This window comes from Rhipicephalus microplus, chromosome 7 (assembly GCF_043290135.1).
Source record: "Rhipicephalus microplus isolate Deutch F79 chromosome 7, USDA_Rmic, whole genome shotgun sequence".
Lineage (NCBI taxonomy): Eukaryota > Metazoa > Arthropoda > Arachnida > Ixodida > Ixodidae > Rhipicephalus > Rhipicephalus microplus.
The window spans coordinates 158,716,296-158,735,661 of record NC_134706.1 but is presented as its reverse complement, the minus strand read 5'-3'; the positions used below and the strand labels follow the sequence as shown (position 1 = coordinate 158,735,661).

General features: G+C 44.5%; 1 protein-coding gene across 7 annotated transcripts in view; it reads left to right on the top strand.

Annotated features, from left to right (window-relative positions):
- Positions 1-5,312: 5,312 nt before the first annotated feature.
- LOC142767686 (ecdysone oxidase-like) overlaps positions 5,313-19,366 on the top strand; it is an 80,724-nt gene continuing 66,670 nt past the window's right edge. For 4 of the 7 annotated variants that reach the window (XR_012885107.1, XR_012885108.1, XR_012885109.1 and 1 more), the window contains exon 1: positions 5,313-5,559. Coding sequence is in view for 1 of the 7 variants with exons in the window: in XM_075869868.1 (XP_075725983.1) it covers positions 5,428-5,559 (132 nt within the window). In the remaining 6 variants the exon portion in view is untranslated. The remainder of the gene's footprint in view (positions 5,560-19,366) is intronic. The other 3 variants (XM_075869871.1, XM_075869870.1, XM_075869869.1) reach the window with 2 other exon arrangements.

The following is a 19,366-nucleotide window of genomic DNA, read 5'->3' as shown; positions in this document are numbered from 1 at the left end:
GAAATATTAGCGTACTTTCAGAATTTACAGTGACATGACGCAATAAGCGCACTTATCTTTAGCTCATTTTAAATCTCGGAATAAAATAAAAGTAACAACTCCTCACTTCTCCTCCGGTGCCGGCATTCGCTCCTTCTTCTTTCGGCCGTGGCTCCACCCAAGGATAGGGTGTCTCGATGCGCGCGCCACGGAGCAGGCATCGAGGTACTCTACCCGAGGAGGTCAAACACTCCACCTACGTGGTGCATAGCTGCTAGCAGACGCTCTCCTCGTCCAAAGCTGTTGCCGCGAAGTGCTCGAGCTTGTCAGCTGATATTTCAGTGAGATATTTTTATATGAAGTTATTGGTGACTGCGAAAACATGACGAGAGGACATCGACAGATGGACAGACTAAAAAAAAACTTTAAAGGCGAGGGTCGGGGTTGCAAGTGGTGGCTACCTTTAGACCTCTCCCTGTTTGTAAACAGTGTGACGTCAATGCGGGCACCCCACCCACCATACCTTCTCTCGGAGCAGGTGCTGGTTGGCTAGAAAGTTCCGCCGGCGGCATCTTTCTGCGTAGCAGAGCTGCGCGTCTGCATTCCTTTGACAGAAGTTTCCACATTGCTATGTTCTAAAGGCACAGATTTTGAACGAAGGGGGTCGAAGAAGGGTCGCTGCTCATAGTGCAGAAATTTGCTCGTCGTAGTTGGATGAATGGAGAAACTTTATTTATAGTACTGAGAGACGCGACTAGCACGCAGTGGGATTCACCCACGTAGATGGTAGTCATAAAAAAGTATGATCTTTTTCTAAAGCCAACATTTTGAATGTACATAGTGATTGGCACTTCGAAAACCATTTGCTGTGGCGGCTGCATTTCCGATGGAGGCGGAAATGTTGTAGGCCCGTGTACTCAGATTCGGGTGCACGTTAAAGAACCCCAGGTGGTCAAAACTTCCGGAGCCCTCCACTACGACGTCTCTCATAATCATACGGTGCTTTTGGGACGTTAAACCCCACAAATCAATCAATCGAGAACCATTTGCATGGCATGAATGTAAACTTATTCAATTTCCATCGAGGTATGTGCAAAGCAGTTTTAAATGACGTACAGCATAGGCGCCAGCATGGTGTTGAGCTGCTGTGCGCGACATAATGCATGAGTTCTCACTCATTGCGCAAAAGCCTGAACGGAGATGAAAAAAAAAAACTCTTCTTGCCGTGCGTTAGGGCTAGGTTAACATATCATCGTAAAAATTAAAGTGAAATTCTGCCACTCTGTTTCTGAATAACCCAGTGATGTAAATTCAAGTGATGTAAAACCCGATAACGTAATTATATATATTTTCTGGCACAATTACCTTGCTGCATTTGACACCTATAACGTGTTTTCGTACCTATATTGCTTCTTTAGTCATGATACACAAACCTCTAATGCGCATTGTCGCTTCATAAGGATTGAGCCGTAAAAGTATAAAGTAGATAAGAAACGAAAGTCTCCGCTCTTTTCATTTTTACGTATCAGGTATTTGATAGCGGACTAATGCTTAAAAACTCCACTTTTCTCTAAACGGCCAATGTTACGTACACAGACGTTCGTTTTATTGCGGCAAGATATAGCGTGGCTCCACCAAATAGCGGAGCTATGCCAGTGAACGAGAAGGCAATGCGAATGGGGACCCATTACGCCATCGCGTTCTACTCTTTTTCGCGAAGCTCAAGCATACTCATGTATTTTTTTGTTTTCTTCTTTTTGCAACTGCGTTGACACTTTCTGTTTTCTCAGTGTATATAATATGTTTATTCTTTAGGAATTTTTGAGGGGAGGGGGGCACCTGCTGAAGGCCTTGACAAACGATTATTTCTTATTATTGGCCTCAAAAACACATCTATCCACATTTCGAGGAGGAAGAGGCCTCAGCCACTGTAACCCCCCCCCCCCCCCCCCCATATTTTGTAAATGCCTATTTAGCGTATGTTCTGACACCTTCCTGAAACAGCAATATGCCCGGCACTTTGGTACTTTGTGTGACATTTTGTTAAATCTCATACGATGATAATGTTGTCACGCGCGTTGTTGATTCATTTTTTACGTATTCAAGTGTTATTCTTTGAAAAAGAAAAACTGTGAGCAATGCTAGGCGCAGGCCACATCGCAATGTTCGATAAAATTCACGGTTCCTTGTGATTATTTAAAGATTACAGGAGAACGCCAAAATCGAGCTCATTGCAGAGCTCACGCTAGCCACAGTGATTATGCTAGAAAGTTCGATGTGTCATGTATGTAGAAAAGACAGCAAAGGCGTCATCAGAAGTTTTTTTTTTGTTTTGGGGGGGGGACACCTTCTTGGCTTCAGGGGGAAAGAGGGGGCACACTTTTGAAATAGCATTTTTTATCTCACTGTTCCATGGCGAAAAACATTTTGAGGAGGGTGGAGGCACAGGTCTGGTATGCCAACCCTTGGCTGCAGCACTGAAAGACGGCACGTTCCAGCGATGATATCAAACCAAATCAATTCAACATTTATTTCGTCAACTAACTTGGGTCTTATTAAACACTAGGGTTCGAAAAAAAGTGCAACTATACACTTTAGAAACCTTGAGCCCCCGTTTTACAGGGCTTACAGCGAGAGCGCACAATAACTTTACAGATTTATAGAACATATTACGTACACTAATGCCTCATGAAAAGAAATTGTTGCACAAAATACTATATAATACGATATTTATAGAATGTCTCATGATAAGTACTTCTCAAATAACGACAACAAAATGAGCTTTCCTTTACACATTTGTATATGAGAAAAATAAAGAAGAAAATAGTAAAATTTGTAATTACGTCGAACATGAGTGGTACCCTTTATAAGAAGAAAATGCATTATTCCTTGGTGACAAAAAACGCTTTGATTGCATAGTTTCCAGTTGTACTTAAATCATAACACATTCAAGGAGTTAATTTAACAGTTTTGAAACGTGCGACGAAGCATTTGTTTTGTTAGCATGATGTTTGAAAACGATATTTTCCAAATACTATGCTTGCGGGAATCATAATGCCTTGTAAGCGCGTTTCATACGGATAATGTACGAAATGGTTCTCCTTTCACATGTATATACTTTCTGGCTAGATTTAATGGGTACAAGCTGTGAACTGACGTGATATTGTGTTTGATATACAAGAGTTTTTGTGTGCACAGTATTTTCAACACACGCAACGTGACGTAGTGCTTTTTTGTAATATAACCAGCTGGTTGTGGTTTGTAAACGGGGTTGGCCCCAGATTAGACAGGAATAGTTTAAATTGAAAAAAAAATAGTGCACTGTAAGTATGAAGTTTGACAGCTGTTGGCAAGCAGAATTTGAATTTCGCCAATATTTCCACTACTTTATGACTACTTTTTCTGCCAGTGTAACAACATAATTAACCTGAATGTCCCAAGATGGACTATTTTGAAAAAGACATGAGCCAAGTGATTTTACTGGGTCAGCAATATCTGTACTCGAGTTTCCTAAAGTAAGACTGAAAATTGGGGTTCAGGTAGTTGTCAGGAGGTTAAGATAACGGCCTTTTGTTTCGGCCGCGTGGATATTAGGAAAGTCGATTACGCTCCACTTGTGTAAGTCAGCGATAGTTATGTTAATGCTACAATGAAGAGTATTATAAAAATAGCTGCAAAAGAAAATGATTGTATCATCCGCATAAGTGATATATTTTGCTCCGTGGTCAGTTTGTGAAATGTCATCTTTGTAAAAGTTAAAAGCCAATGGTCCGAGAATGCTCCCTTGTGGTACACCTGAGGTAATTTCCTTGTGGCGAGCAAGATTGCTTGGATGCAAACACATTTTATGTTGCAGATAGGACGTTATATGTTCAGATGGTTTGCCTCTACTACTATATAATTATAGCCTATTGTGAGCGTTAAAAGACTTAGATGGTCGAATGCCTTGGAAAAATAATATACATACCAGCTAATAGTTTTTTCATCGAAAGTTTTTAGAATGACTTCTTTGTGCATGACACGGACAATTTCTGTTGATCTCCTTTTTCTGAATCTTAATTAGGTAGGGTTGAATGAATTGTACTTGTTTGCAAACCCAATTCTTCTGGCATAAATGTCATTTTTTATGCCTTTGAAAAGCACGGGGAGTATAGACTCGGCCTATAATTTGATAAGTTGTTAACTTCTCTACCTTCAAATATTGTAGTAACTTTTGCTAGTTCCGTTTTCATCGAAAATACACCTGCAGAGACAGCAATATTACCAATATGTATGAGTTGAGGTAGCGTGATTTTATGAACCTACTTGACTGACCTATTTTTATGCCGTCAATATCGCATGTTAAGTTGTTCTTGATAGATCTATACACGTTATATATTTCATTTTAATTGTATGATTCATATATATGCTTGAAGTGTTACTGCAGATCCCAGTTAATGCCTCCCGCGAATGAAAGCTTGAAACTAGATTCACAAAAATTATTAAAGTCTTCTGCTAACTTCGCTCCTTGTTCAACTTCATTGTTGAGTGTTAGCTGATGAACCTCTGCATTTCTTGATCCTCTATTTAGTAGTTCATTGGTCTTCCACTACATTACATTCATTTTATATTCTTTCCAATTTTGAAGTAGTTGTGCAGATAGCTTCGTTTCGCATTACAGAGCAATGCATTAGTTTTGTTTCTATGCAGCCGCGCTGGGAGACAGTCGTGCTGGGAGTTTTAAGGAGTCTATAAAAACATTTGTCTTTTTTCGTATCGATGGCTGATGCTCTGTTCGCCAATGGCAGTGTGCAGCCTGCACTGCATGCTGTAGTTTGAGTTTTCGTTGTCCGGTGACAAGTTCGGCCAAATAAAGAATTTCACCTTGGACATGCGTGTGCTGTCTGCTTCTTCTTGTCTGTCTTTCTCAGTGTGCTTCCGCGAAGTTTTCAAACATGAAAGCTGTGTTCTGCTTTTGTAAGCATTATATCATGGAGAACGCCAGTCATTCAAGTTAGCATGTTGTGTCATACACGTGGCCAGCTAATGAACTATACTTGCACATGTTTTTAGTTTTCTGAAACGGTAACAATGCCTATGTTCACATCATTTTGTGATATTCATCTTGTATATCCCAGAACAACAAGTATTGGCAAAGTTGAAATAAATAAGCGCCATTCTAATAGAAAATATAACGCAGAAACTTGAAGTAAAGCTCGAAATACTTGAACTTGTATAGCGCATTACGGGGAAGAAGAAACGGCCGAGCAGACCGACACAAGAGGACAGAGCGCTAACCGTTTCCCTTCCCCGTAATGCGCTATACAAGTTCAAGTACGACGAACCAACTCGCCCGATCTTCAACACTCGTCGAAATACACGGCGTTTATATCAACAACGTTCACCAAAACCAAAATAAAAAGACAGCTTTGTTCAAAAAGAAAGGAAACGTGGCCGTGCTTTCGGAAGATGGAGTATGTTATTGTAATATTGTTTTCGGGCTGCACATGCCTGACAAAATTGCTGAATTGTTGCATCGTGCCCGCGGACGACGGTGACGAGCAGCGGTACAAATGCACTAGAGATATATCCCGCATGCTTGTGCGTATTGCCTGAATTCATTTTTCTACCATTTCTCGCTTGGTTTATTACTCTCACAATTAGTATGCTGTATAAAGAAAACTTTACCTGTTAGACTGCGGCCTTCCTGCAGCATTTACCAAAAGAAAAGCATAGTCTTAAACTATCACAAATGTAAGCATCCACTGTCAGTGAAATCAGTTGCAGAAAAGTCACACGAGAGCACCATCGTCATCATAATCATCCTAATCAACAACCTGACTATGCCCTTTGCCGGGCAAATGCATCTCCCATGATCCGCCAATAAACCCGGTCTTGTGCTTTCCGTGTCCGCGTTATACCTGCGAACTCTTTAATCTCACCGGCCCACCTAATTCTCTGTCTCCATGTCATGCGTTTAGCTTCTCTAGGAATCCAGTCAGTTAATTACCGTAATGACCAGCGCTTATCCTGCCTACGTGCTACGTGCCCGGCCTATGTCTATTTTCATTTTTAACTTAAACTATGATATTTTTAACCTAGGTTTGTTTCAATACCTACTATACTGTATTCTTGTCTATTCATGTTACAGCTGTCATCTTCCTTTCAGTTGCTCGCTGCGTCGTTTTAATTTTATACTGATCCATTTTTGTAAGCCTCCAGGTTTCTGCGACGCAGGTAAATATCATTTATTTATTTACAATAAATTAAAGGCCCCAATGAAGAGGTTTTACATGGGTGGGAATATTCAGCTGTTTTATACCTTCCTCTTGAGGGTTAGTGGCGGATTACCATTCATGATTTGATAAAGCTTGCCGAATGTGATTCACCCCATGTTTATTGTTCTAGTTATTTCCCTTTCATGGTTTGGCTCCTTGGTTGCTACCTGTCCTAAGTATACATATTTGTTTACAACTTCCAGCGTCTCTCCACCTATTGTAAAGCGTTGTTTTCTGTCAAGACAGTTCCACAATACTTAAGTTTCATGCATATTAATTTTCAGACCTATTCTGCTTTCTGTGTCTAGTTCAGTGATCATGAGCTGCAATGAAGGCAAAGCGAATCGCAGGCTAGTAAAATACTCTTCATTAACTCTTATTTTTAACTGTTCCCATTCTAGGGCCCTGAAAACGTCTTGTAAACACGCTGTGAATGGTATTAAAGAGATCATGCCACCCTGTATCACTCACTTCTCTGTTGTGATTCTGTTGCTTTCTTTATGGTGAACTATGGTGGCGGTGGATTCACTGTATATTTCTGCCAGTATATTTATTTGAGGTTCGTGGACGTCCTAACTCCGTAGCGCCTGCAATACTGCTGATGTCTTGACTGAGTAAAACGCCTCGTAATCAGTGAAGGCTATGTATAGAGGTTGGTTGTATTCAGCACATTTCAGTATTACTTGAGTGATAATATGAATATGGTCTATTATGTAGCAGCCTGTACGAAGTTCTGGTTGGTCCTTTGGTTGATTGAAATCTAAATTCACCTTACTTCTATTAGCTAATACTTAAGTAAATAGTTTGTAGAAAACGGAGAGTAAGCTGGTTGACCTGTAATTTTTGAAGTCCTTGACGTTTCCTTTCTTATGAATTAAGAGTATGTTGGCGTTTTTCCAAGATTCTGGTACCGTCCTGGTCATGAGACACTTTGAATTAAAAGGAGGCTAATTTTTCCAACATACTTTCTCCGCCATCTTTCAGGAGATCTGTTGTTACCTTAGCCCCACAAATGGCCTTGCCTCTTTGCATTCCTTCTTGGGCTTTCTTTGCTTCCGCTGTCGTTACTGGTAGGATGTGAAATTCCTCTGGAATATTATCGCTTCTTACGATACCATCTCGGTTGTTTCGGCTTTTGTGCAGCTCTATGTAGAACTTCTCCACCGCCTCGACTATCCTATCCATGTTGGTTATGACATAGCCTTCCTTGTTCTCGAATGCATACATCTGATTTATGACTATGCACAAGTTTGCCTTCGCCGATTTTAGGCTTCTACCACTTTTTATAGCCTGATCAATTCTCTCCATGTTATACCTTCTTATGTCGGCTACCTTATGAATATTGATTAACTTCAAAATCTCCACTAGCTCTATTTTGTCGGTTGCATTTGAGGCTTTCATGATTGGTCGTCTCCTGAGAAGATTTCCCGCCTCCTTAGATAGTTAGTCAGTGCCCTGTCTAGTGGCTGTAGCTCCGTCTTCTATTGCCAGTCTCCATCTTCTATTGATCATACTAGCAAGGTTCATTGGGCAACGCTTACATCAATTACCTCGTTTAGTGCCTCAAATCTATTCTGAAGCGAAACACTGAATTCCTGAACTTTCGCTCTCACCGCTATTTTATTGTTTGACTTCTTACGTATCAGTTTTGCCTGTGCTTTTTTAAATCTAGGGGAATACGAGGTCTTACTATTCTATGTTCATTGTATGAAATCTTGCCAACTGCTTCTACGTCCTGTACAATGCTTGAATGTGCACACAAATTGAAGCGTATTTTATTTTTAGTTTCACCATTAGGACACATCCACTTACAGTTAGCCCGTTTTGGGAAGAAGTTATTGAAGATCCATACATTATTACATTTTGCGCACTCTGCTAATAACTCCCTTCTGGCACTTCTAGAGCCGATTTTATATTTCTCTACTGCATGGTCTGTGGCCTGTTTTTTGCCTATGTTGGCATTGATGTCGCCCATCAGAATAGTGTACGGTGTCTTAATAATGACTGACTCTACGTCTTCATAGAAGTGTTGGACCAAATAATCATTATCGCTCGAGGTAGGTGCGTAGGCCTGTAACATCTTCGTCTTGATATGTAGGGTTTAACGTCCCGAAACCACCATATGATTATGAGAGACGCTGTAGTGGAGGGCTCTGGATATTTCGACCACCTAGGGTTCTTCAACATACACCCAAATGTGGGCACATGGGCCTAGAACATTTCCGTTTCCATCAGAAATGCAGCCACCGCAGCCAGGATTCGATCCCGCGACCTGCGGGAACACCGTCAACTTGTACCTTGTGTTAACCTGATCATAATACTCGCCATCCTCTCCCTGATGCTATAGTATTCCTTTATGTTGCCAGCGATAATCTTGTGTAAAAGACCCCCCCCCCCCCTCAGTTATTTTCTGTCAACTAATTCACAATAGCGTAAAATGTACCCGTTTGTCAGCACTGCGCAAGCCTCAGTAGCCCTCCTCTCTTCGCTTAGCCCTATTGGATTTCATTTCACACCATCTTATTCCTCGAATAGCACAGCTAGACTAGCCTCACTAGATAGCGTTCTAGCGTGCAACGTAGCGAATTTCAGATTTCGATGGTGGCATGTCCAGACCCAGAAGTTCTTAGCACCCTCCACTGCGTCGCATACAGCTCTCACCGCCACCATGGACAGTTGCTTCGCAGCCACTGGGTACTGAGGGCCAAGGCTTGATTGCTACTTTCATAAGGGGTGTAGTGCTCAAGTCCTGCACCAGGGAGGCCAATCTTCCTCTGGTGAGGAAGTGCATTTCTGGCAGGTGATCGCCAGCGAGGCCGCACCCCAGATCTCTTATATTTTCTCTTTTTAACGATTCTTCTAACACGCCTTTTAAGCAAAGGTACGATTATAAATGGTCCAGCGTCTGCATTAGAACCCAATTTTACCATTGCATGGTGGGCTGCTGCGCTGTCTCTAAGTGTAGGGTTCTCTTGCATTATCTTGGAACTGTAGACTACGTCCTGACAGCCTAGAAGTTCACATTTTCACAAGACTCCTAGCTCGGTGAGCCTTTTCTTAAGCATTTGCAGACGTGTAAGAAAGGAGAAATTTTTCACTTTAGAATGAAGAGGACAGAAATGAAAATGACGTTACTGGCAAAAGAAACTACGACAAAGGCGTGATGATGACAGCGGCCACATGAGGCAACGAATGACTACAGCGGCCCGTTGCGAACATTACGGTCGTAGCATCACGGCTTGCACGTCGTTAGGGCAAACTTTTTATGGCCTCCATTTGACAATCACTAATTTGCATTAATCTCCCGAACTTCCCTTTTCATCCTTCTTCCTTTAAACGTCGCAGTGGGATATCTCGATTTCGTTTGCATGGAACTACGTAAAGCAAAGACAGCCATGAATATGGTGCGTTGCCGGTTTGTACTGTGGATGGCTATATATATAAGTTTTTAAGCATGCATCCAAATCATGCATAACTGCACGAGAATTCCTACTGTATAAGGATAGCGAATTCAATGTAATGCTGTGATTTGGTGGTTCTGTAGTTTAGCAAGTAATGCAACCGTTGAGCCAATAGTGCAATAGTTACAATGCTGGTTTACTCACCGTATTATAGTGAATATAACAATGAATAACTGAGAACTCATTCATTGACCCACTGTTTACAGTGAGGTACCACTGTCTAATCAAAGAAAAACTGAGACACTCTTGTGAGACGAGGGCCATTAGATATAGTTGGTACTTTTGTTATCGATCCTTATTATCACCTTGATACTCTTATTACGACATGAATGGGGCTAAAAAAAAAAAAACTAGTGCCCGTCTTTACCTTTCCTCCCCTCTTTTTTTAAGTGCCGAGATTTTCCTGGCTTACGAAATGTTCAGCAAACTAAGATATCAACTGGCTCAAAAACACGTTGAAATGTTCATTGGAAACAAATATTGCCGCAATCCTTAAAGGAAGGTCACACGGGACCACAGTGCGATAATGAATTACCACTTCTGCATGCAAAGCGTTCATAAGGAGACGTGCTAGATTTCTCGGCCGAGAAATGATGGTTTTGTTTTTCTTTGTTCAGTCTCCGCAGGGAAACGTTGTTATACCCACTAGCGGACATGGCCACACTGTTGATTATAAGGGTAAATGAACTGAAGAAATGTCGCGTTGCTCACTAATTTATCCTCTGATGTCTAGCTAAAGCTTTTTGTCATATGACGTCATAATTAGTACTTGTTAAAAGTAAGCAACATGAAACGGGCCATTAAAAGGCGCCTTACGCCTATGGATTCGGGTAGAGTGAACAATAATTAGGAATATCAATGCGTAGAAACTAGGTCCAGACTTGACGAAGAGCACTCACTAAGAAATTGTTGGAGGGCACATACTGCCAAGGCTCTTCGACGCACCTCTATAGGGACTATCGTACTGTTTGGGAAGCAGTAACTGATGCGATTATGTCTCGACAAGGGTGTGAAGTTTGGAAATGGGATGTAATGCCTAAAAGATGCTAGGACCAGAAGGTAAGATTTGTTAAAAATTATAAAAAATATTTTCCTCTCATTATTCCACATGTCGGGTGCCAGATATCTTAGATAGCGTCAGGTAAATTTGCATACGCTTACAATAGAAGGTAAAATCGAACGAGGAAGATACAGCTCAAGCGTTTTAACATAATACGAAGTTACATTCCCACCCACCGGGGTATCCAAATTTATTGGAAGAAAGATATGATATTGCCTTTTTTGCAACAAACAGTGACTTGGGCTCATTCTATCAGTGATTACAGAATTACATAACCCCACTGGAAGCATGACTTGAAAATATTTATACGTCATTTAACGTCAACAAAAGTGCGCTTCTCCGTTTATTTTTTAAGATCCCTGTGAACTTCTCACGGATATATCGTAACGAGGTCATTCCGTGGTACACTCGCTGAAATACCTAGGTGTTGTATATAATGAAACGTTAAATTGGAAAAGCCTCACAGATAATTTGGTTGTAAAGTGACACGCGCCAACACAAAAACAGGATTGCGTAGAAATAGATTGATAATGATTTACAAAATGTATCTGTGACCTAATATGGCATTCGGGTGCGTTTTATTTTCTGGCAATGTGGCGTATCAACTTAGACTGCCAATATTATTATAAAAAGAAGCTTTGCGGTTGTGTCTATGCTCGCCAAGCTTGTCGCAAATATTATTTTTTATGTGGAAGCCCATCTTCCACCCTTTTTAACTTGGTTTAAAATACTCGTAGTTGGAAGTTCCCTCAAGATATACAATTCGTCTCAAAGACTAGCTTCTTACGTTTTTATTAAAAAACCAAGCACGTTCTTCGAAACACCATGGTCAAGATTACACTACTCTCAGATTACGTTCATTCAGGCGCTGCTAGAGCCAACGTTTTTAGATACTGTCAGTTGGGTGAGTGCGCGTGGTCGCAGCGACGAGGAGCGGCCCCCTCCCGTATCCCGCGCAGCAGCAGCGCTGCTGTTCCTTCGGAATTGGTGAAGGAGCGTCGTCTGCTACGTTTGCATGCTGGAAATTCGTTTCCAAATATGCCGATTTTAGCTAAAGCAGCTAGAGGAGGGCCGAATGAATACTACCTAGTGATAAATAAGGGCGGCGTCAATACCTAACAGATGCATGATTATTTCTGTGCCTGCAATCAGTTAGTGGCGTGACCAGAGGGGCACACCGGGCCTGAGCCGTTCTCCTCGTCTCACTCCCCCCAAGGAAACACTTTCTCGCTATTTTTTATAGAGCAAAAAGTGACACTTGACAGCACTTGCCTGTCCGGTACCCACTTGAAACCAAGGTGGTGCCCCTACCTCCCCCCCCCCCCCGTAAAAAATTCTGCCTGTGCCTCCGCTATGAATAGCGATTTTCGGCGCCAGCAGGTTGTGGACGATTATAAGCGAACGGACCTGTTGTAATTGAACATCGTATAAATTGCGCGTAAGGTTACATTAGAAACGATTGTGCTTCCTTTTGAACAGCTAAGGCAAAAATAGACAGGCCACACTGGTGGTCTTGTGCGAATTAGCGCCACTATCCTGCTATATGCTTTATATCAGTGACCTTAAAAGCCTCAAAGCTCGCACAGCTTACATAAATGGTATATTTGTTTTTCTTGTAGGGAACTATGCGAACGACGACAAAGCAGCATGAATATGCCTTTTATACAGTGTCCTTGGATTGTAGCTAAAATTATCCGAGCAGTTACGAGAAAGGCTTCCAAAGTGAAGGAGGAAAAATGTAAGAAAAGAAAAGAACGCAGTGCAATAGACGACACACAGAGAGTATTCAAATACCTTTTGTTTGGAAAAGCATTTTCTGGTGCTGGTGGTAGGTTTTTACCATTGCATTGAACAGAAAGTTTACATGAATTTCACTTGTTTTCTTACAGAAGAAATAGTGCCAAAAGCAGTCAGCTGCTTACATACATCTTTTGCAACAAATAGCATTCTTAAGACTATGCATGACTGTAAGAGCTCAGCAGTGAGAGTGGTTTTGTGAGTGCTGCATCCCAACCCTTTCAAGTCGAAGCTTTCAAGCGAATCCAGGGTGTCCCAGAAAGTGTCCACGCACAGGCTGTTGTTTTTTGCAGAACGTTTGAGACTTTATTTTCAACAATTCTGAACAGGTTGAACAAATATGACGAAAGATATATAAGGCATCCTTCCTTAAACTCTTTCTCTAAAATAACAAACGCTTCTCGACATTTTGTGTGTGGTAACTGGATTGCCCTGATTCATTCGACCCACTTCTCATGCTTCAGAAAAGTATGTACAAGGTAGCCACATAAATAGTATACGATGAAATCTTGTGCAGCTGACATGGCATTTCCATAATCGGCTGCATTGTTTCCTACAGGTGAATTACTCTCTGGAGCACTGCAGAGCATCGAATGCACTCCAGAGTTTGTCGTGTGCAGTCAACCTTTCTTTCTTGGCTTTTTTCATCCATTCGTGAACAGTAGCAAGCACGAATGTTGGCTCGGCCACAACACTTACAGTCACAGACGTCTTAAGCGATGTGTACAGACTCAAAAGCCTGTATATGTGCAAGAATCTTACAATAGTCTGGTGGTATTCATCACTTCGGCGAAACTTCTAGTGATGCCAAAAAATCGCTCAAAGAAAACACGCAGAATGACATCTCTTTTGTCAAAATATTTCGAAACACTTGCTACCCCGTACCGGCAAGTATGTAGCAAGTGTAAGCTTTCCAAAATATATTTTATACCTCCAAAAGGTCCTGGTCGAGTTTCGCGGTCAGGACATATTGTGCTCTTTTGGAAAAAAGATCTCTGATGAGATCCAAGACAGATGCGAGCGTCACTCGGAGCGACTCCATAGTCACTTGGGAGGCGAACATCGCTGTCCCTTTTCTGATCTGGTTCTGCTCGGTCACGTTCACTAGTCAAAGAAATTATCCAATCACCTTAAATGAGAGTCAGTGTGCTATTATAATTAGCGCGTAGGATTGTTAACAATCAACATGTTATCCCCTACTGCACACATCCTCATGCTGAGAAAGCCGCGACATCAGCTGTCCGAAAAAGTCATAATTGGATTGTGAACACATTCGTTCAAATGAGGCGTTTCATAGCCACCATGTTTTCTGTTTTTTTATGAGAATCATCTTTGCGTGTCTAATGTTTAATAAATACATGCTATCATTGTACTTGCAAGCATTATTCCTTGTGTAGAGAGGAAGAAGATTATGTGCCAGAGTGGGTCACGCCTTTAGCGAGAGCAGCCAAGCGCGAGCGTTTGCCCCGAGAGCTGTGATTCTTGGGTCCGTTGCTGCCGCCCGCTTTCCGCATCAATAGACCTGCTGTGCAAGTACTACTTGCGCCAATAAACCCCGTTTCAGAGTGGTGGAGGTGCGGGGTAACTCAACCTGGAACACCGCAACAGGAAACTACCTGCCATTCCAGAAATGGCTGAAGAAAACCCCCAGCAAAGTACGACCCAGCCTCCGATGGTCATCGTGCCCACTGCGCTACGCGTGCGCGATCCACCTTTTTTCGACGGTACCGATGAGCAAGACGTAGAAGATTGGCTGTCGACATTTGAAAAGGTAGGCGCAAGCAACAAGTGGGACGACACATCGAAGCTGCAATATGTACCCTTCTACCTGAAAGAGGTAGCGAGTCTCTGGTTTAACAACCACTCGGAATTTGCCACTTGGGGTGCTTTTGAGCTACGCATTACCAATGTATTCGGTCGCCCCGAGGTACGCAAGCTCCGTGCCGAACAGCGTCTACGGGGACGCGCACAGCTTCAGGGGGAATGCTTCACAAGCTACATCGAGGATGTGCTCGACTTGTGCAAGCGCCTTGACCCTTCAATGATCGAAGCAGACAAGATCAAACACATCTTGAAGGGGATAGACGGTGACGCCTTCCAGATGCTACTGGCCAAGGGCCCGCGTACCGTGTCCGAACTCACCACTCTTTGCCAGAGCTTCGAGGAATTGCGCAAACAATGGGTCATGACACGGCGGCCAGCGGCTACCGACGAAACTCTCGAGGCATTGACCCTAGGTGGAGACCACAACGTAATCATGTCGGAAATCAAACGATATTTGCGCGAGGAGGTGGCCCGACAACTTTCGTGTCTGTCGTATCAACCGGCAACGGATCCCTCTTCTGAGCGTCTCGCACCCGCCATCAGACTGGTACTACAGGTGCAGGTCTCTGAGGCACTGCCGCCTGTCTCTCAGACAACACCTGTCACCGCGCCATTGACTTACGCTGCTGTTGCTGCTACTCCACCACGACCTCCACTTCGGCCGACTCCCCAGCCTCTACGAGTACCAACGACGCCATTTCAAGCAACACAACAGCGCTATAACGGAAACCCTTGGCGCACAGTTGACAATCGACCCATCTGTTACGCATGCGGATATCCAGATCACGTGGCGAGCTTCTGTCGCCGGCGCTTCGCAACGGGCCCGGCTGCAGCTCCGAGGTACTCTGACGACTTTTTCCCGGCCCTGTACAACGCGCAACGAGAAATGCCCCGTAAATGCGACCGACAATCAGTGCAATGCGACCCGCCCTCATCCGAACTAGACCACCACCCTGCTGCCGACTACTGACCATTCGGTCCCCGTAGCTCCTCCTCACCACGCCGCTACCGTTCTCCGTCCCCGCTGCGTCGCCGACCGAACCCCGTAGAGACGGAAAACTGACTGCCGAAGCTCCGGAGGCACGAGCTGTGAAATCGTTGCATTGTGGAAGTCCTCGCCCATCCCCCACAAACGTTCTGGAACTGTTTGTTGAAGGTCTACGAACTCTTGCGCTTGTTGACATGGGTGCCGCCGTATCTGTGATGAGTCAAAAACTCTGCCATTTGATATGAAAAGTAACGACGCCGCCTTCCGACGTATTGCTGAATACCGCGAGCACGCAACCTATTCGACCAGTCGGAGCATGTACGGCGAGAGTAATCATTCAGGACGTCCTGTACCACATCGAGTTTCTCATGTTGGCCACTTGTTCCCATGACGTGGTACTTAGATGGGATTTTCTGTCATGCCACCATGCCGTAATTGACTGCGCTCGCGCGCAGGTGAAATTTTCTGTGTTTTCTGATGCGCCATCTACCGACAATGAGCTCACTCACCTTGGCACGCTTCTTCTTGCTTCCGACATAGATGTTGCCCCTCTTAGTGCCATCGTTGTCTCCGTCAATCGCACTGAATTGTCCGGCTCTACCGTTGTGTTCTCCCCATCTGACGTTTTCTGTCGCCGCCACGGTACGTCTCTGCCATACGCCGTTCTGTCGCCTCACCAAGATACTTCCGGAATTGTCGTTTGTAATCCTAGCTCACGCCCTCTCACCTCTAGAGCTCACGGAACACTGGGCTATGTTCTTCCTGTTGATGACAACGTTATTGTGCCTATTGAGTCCCACGACCCTGGCTAGCAACTTCAACTGAACGCTGTTACTCCTCCTTTTACGCGGGATGACTACTCCTCGGATATATTCGATCGTTCCATCGACAGCCAGCTTTCTCTGGATCAACGGAACCAGCTAATAACCCTTCTGCATGAATTCCGTGATTCATTTGACCTTCCTCAAAAGGCACTGAGTCAAACTAACACCGTCGCTCACACAATGTACACTGAAACGCACCCTCCTTTGCGGCAACGCCCCTAACGCCTATCACCCAAGGAACGAAGTGTAATTGCAGAGCACGTGGACGATATGCTTCAGCGTGGTGTCATCAAGCCATCTTCTAGCCCCTTGCCTTCACCTGTTGTGCTAGGGAAGAAAAAAGACGGTTCGATTAGATTTTGTGTCGACTACCAGCGACTGAACAAAATTACACGGAAAGATGTGTACCCTCTTCCCCGCATCGACGACGCTATCGATTGCCTACAAGGTGCCGAATTCTTTTCTTCGCTGGACTTACGTTCAGGTTACTGGCAGGTTCCGATGGCAGAGTGTGACCGTCCCAAAACAGCGTTCGTTACGCCGGATGGCCTATACGAATTCACGGTTATGCCATTCGGTCTGTGCAATGCACCTGCAACGTTTGAACAAATGATGGACAGCGTTTTACGCGGCCTTAAATGGCAGATATGCTTATGTTACCTTGATGATGTTATCGTATTTTCTCCTGATTTCCCTACCCACGTCGACCGTCTGCGCAAGATTATTCAGTGCCTTACTAAGGCAAACCTCCAGCTTCACCTAAAGAAGTGCCGCTTCGGGGCTCGCCAACTTACTATACTTGGTCACGTTGTGTCAAAGGATGGAATTTGCCCTGACCCGGACAAACTTCGAGCCGTAGCCAACTTTCCGAAGCCAACTTCACCCAAAGAACTTAGGAGCTTCATCGGCTTGTGCTCGTATTTCCGCCGTTTCGTCCACAACTTTGCATCAATAATAGCCCCACTTATGCAACTACTGAATGGTCCAGCTAATATTTCTAACTGGACCCCGGCATGTCACAAAACTTTCCTTACACTGCGCCGCCTGCTTACGTCACCACCCATTCTACGCCATTACGATCCAGATGCCCCCACTGAAGTGCACACAGACGCCAGTGGCGTTGGTCTGGGAGCCGTACTCGCGCAACGAAAGCCCGTTATTCCAGAGTACGTCGTCGCATATGCAAGCCGCGCACTCACGAAAGCGGAAATGAACTACTCCCTAACTGAAAAAGAATGCCTCGCAATCGTTTGGGCGTTAAGCAAGTTTCGTCCTTGTACGGACAGAGTTTCGACGTTGTGACAGGCTACCACGCACTTTGTTGGTTGGCGTCGCTAAAAGATCCTTCAGGTCGCCTTGGACGTTGGGCTCTTCGCCTACAAGAATTCGACATTCGTGTCGTCTACCGCTCAGGACGAAAACACACTGATGCGGATGCCATCTCACAATCACCAGTGAGATCCAGCGCACACCTGCATTCGGACGCCAACTTTCCCATCGCTCCTATTTCCGTCTCAAGCATGTCGTCTGAACAGCGGAAAGACCCATGGATAAAATCTCTCTTCAACATTCTTTCCGACTCCTCAACGTCTGCGTACCCACGCGCTCTTCGCCGCCAAGCCCACACATTTCGAGATACGGGATGGGCAACTATACCGCAGAAACTACCATGCGGATGGCCGTAAATGGCTCTTGGTTATACCACGCCACATGCGATCTGATGTCTGTGCGTATTTTCACGCCGACCCGCAACATGCTCACGCTGGTGTGTTAAAAACATATCACTGGATCCGCCAGCGTAGTATGCTGGCGTGGTATGTACACCTTTGTACAAAAATACATTCGGTCCTGTTCATTATGCCAACGACGAAAGACAGCGGCCCATTCACCCGGATTATTACAGCCTCTACCGTGTCCGGCGCGCCCTTTCGACCACGGCGGAATTGATTTATATGGTCCCCTTCCGTACACTGCCACTGGAAATCGATGGATCATTGTCGTGGTCGACCATCTGACGAGGTATGCTGAAAAAGCTCCACTACCTACGGCTGGTGCACGTGACGTAGCCAATTTCGTCTTGCGACGCTTCGTACTGCGTCATGGGGCGCCACGTGAACTGCTGAGTGATCGAGGGCGTGTATTTTTATCCGAAGTTGTACAACAACTCCTTCGGGCATGCCGCACGGTGCACCGCACCTCTACAGCCTACCACCCGCAGACCAATGGTCTAAATGAGCGCTTCAACCGCACGCTAGGAGACATGCTCGCCATGTATGTCAATTCCAACCAATCGAACTGGGATGTTATTCTTACATTTGTGACTTATGCGTACAACACCACGACGCAGTCAACCACAGGCTTCTCGCCTTTCTTTCTTTTATATGGGCGTGAGCCATGCTCCACCCTTGACACCATTTTGCCGTATCTTCCTGACGTCTTAGAGTTCAACCCTCTCTCTGAAATTGTGCACCACGCTGAAGAGTGTTGTCAGTTGGCCCTATCATTCACCTCGGACAAGCAAGCACTCGAAAAAGGCTGCCACGACCGCGACTAGCAAGTCGAGACTTTTGCCGTGGGCTCGCTCGTCTTGCTCCGAATGCTCTTCCACTCCCCAGGTCTGTTCTCTATGTTTGGCCCCAAGTTTCACGGTCCTTATCGCGTGGTTGAACGTCGATCTCATGTCACATACGTGATCGAGCCGGTCACGCCATCTACAGACAGGTGACGCCTTGGTCGTGAGACTGTCCCCATGAGCCGTCTCAAGCCCTATCACGACCCACTCCTACTCTCGTCACCTTGACTTGCCAGGATGACTCGCCTTCGTCGCCGGGTATTGTAGAGAGGAAGAAGATTATGTGCCGCAGTGGGTCACGTCTTTAGCGAGAGGAGCCAAGCTTGAGCGTTTGCCCCGAGTGCTGTGATTCCTGGGTCCGTTGCTGCCGCCCGCTTTCCGCATCAATAGACCTGCTGTGCAAGTACTACTTGCGCCAATAAACCCCGTTTCACTTGTAATAAATACACTACTATCATAGCCATTGTTAAGCCTTTTAAGGAATAGTCTACATTTATACGTGCCTCTATTTTTTTTGATGAGCTTCAGATCCAAAAATCTGGTAGATTCACATTTACGGCATAAAAGAAATCGTTCACCTATAATGTGAACTGCGCAGTTTCGT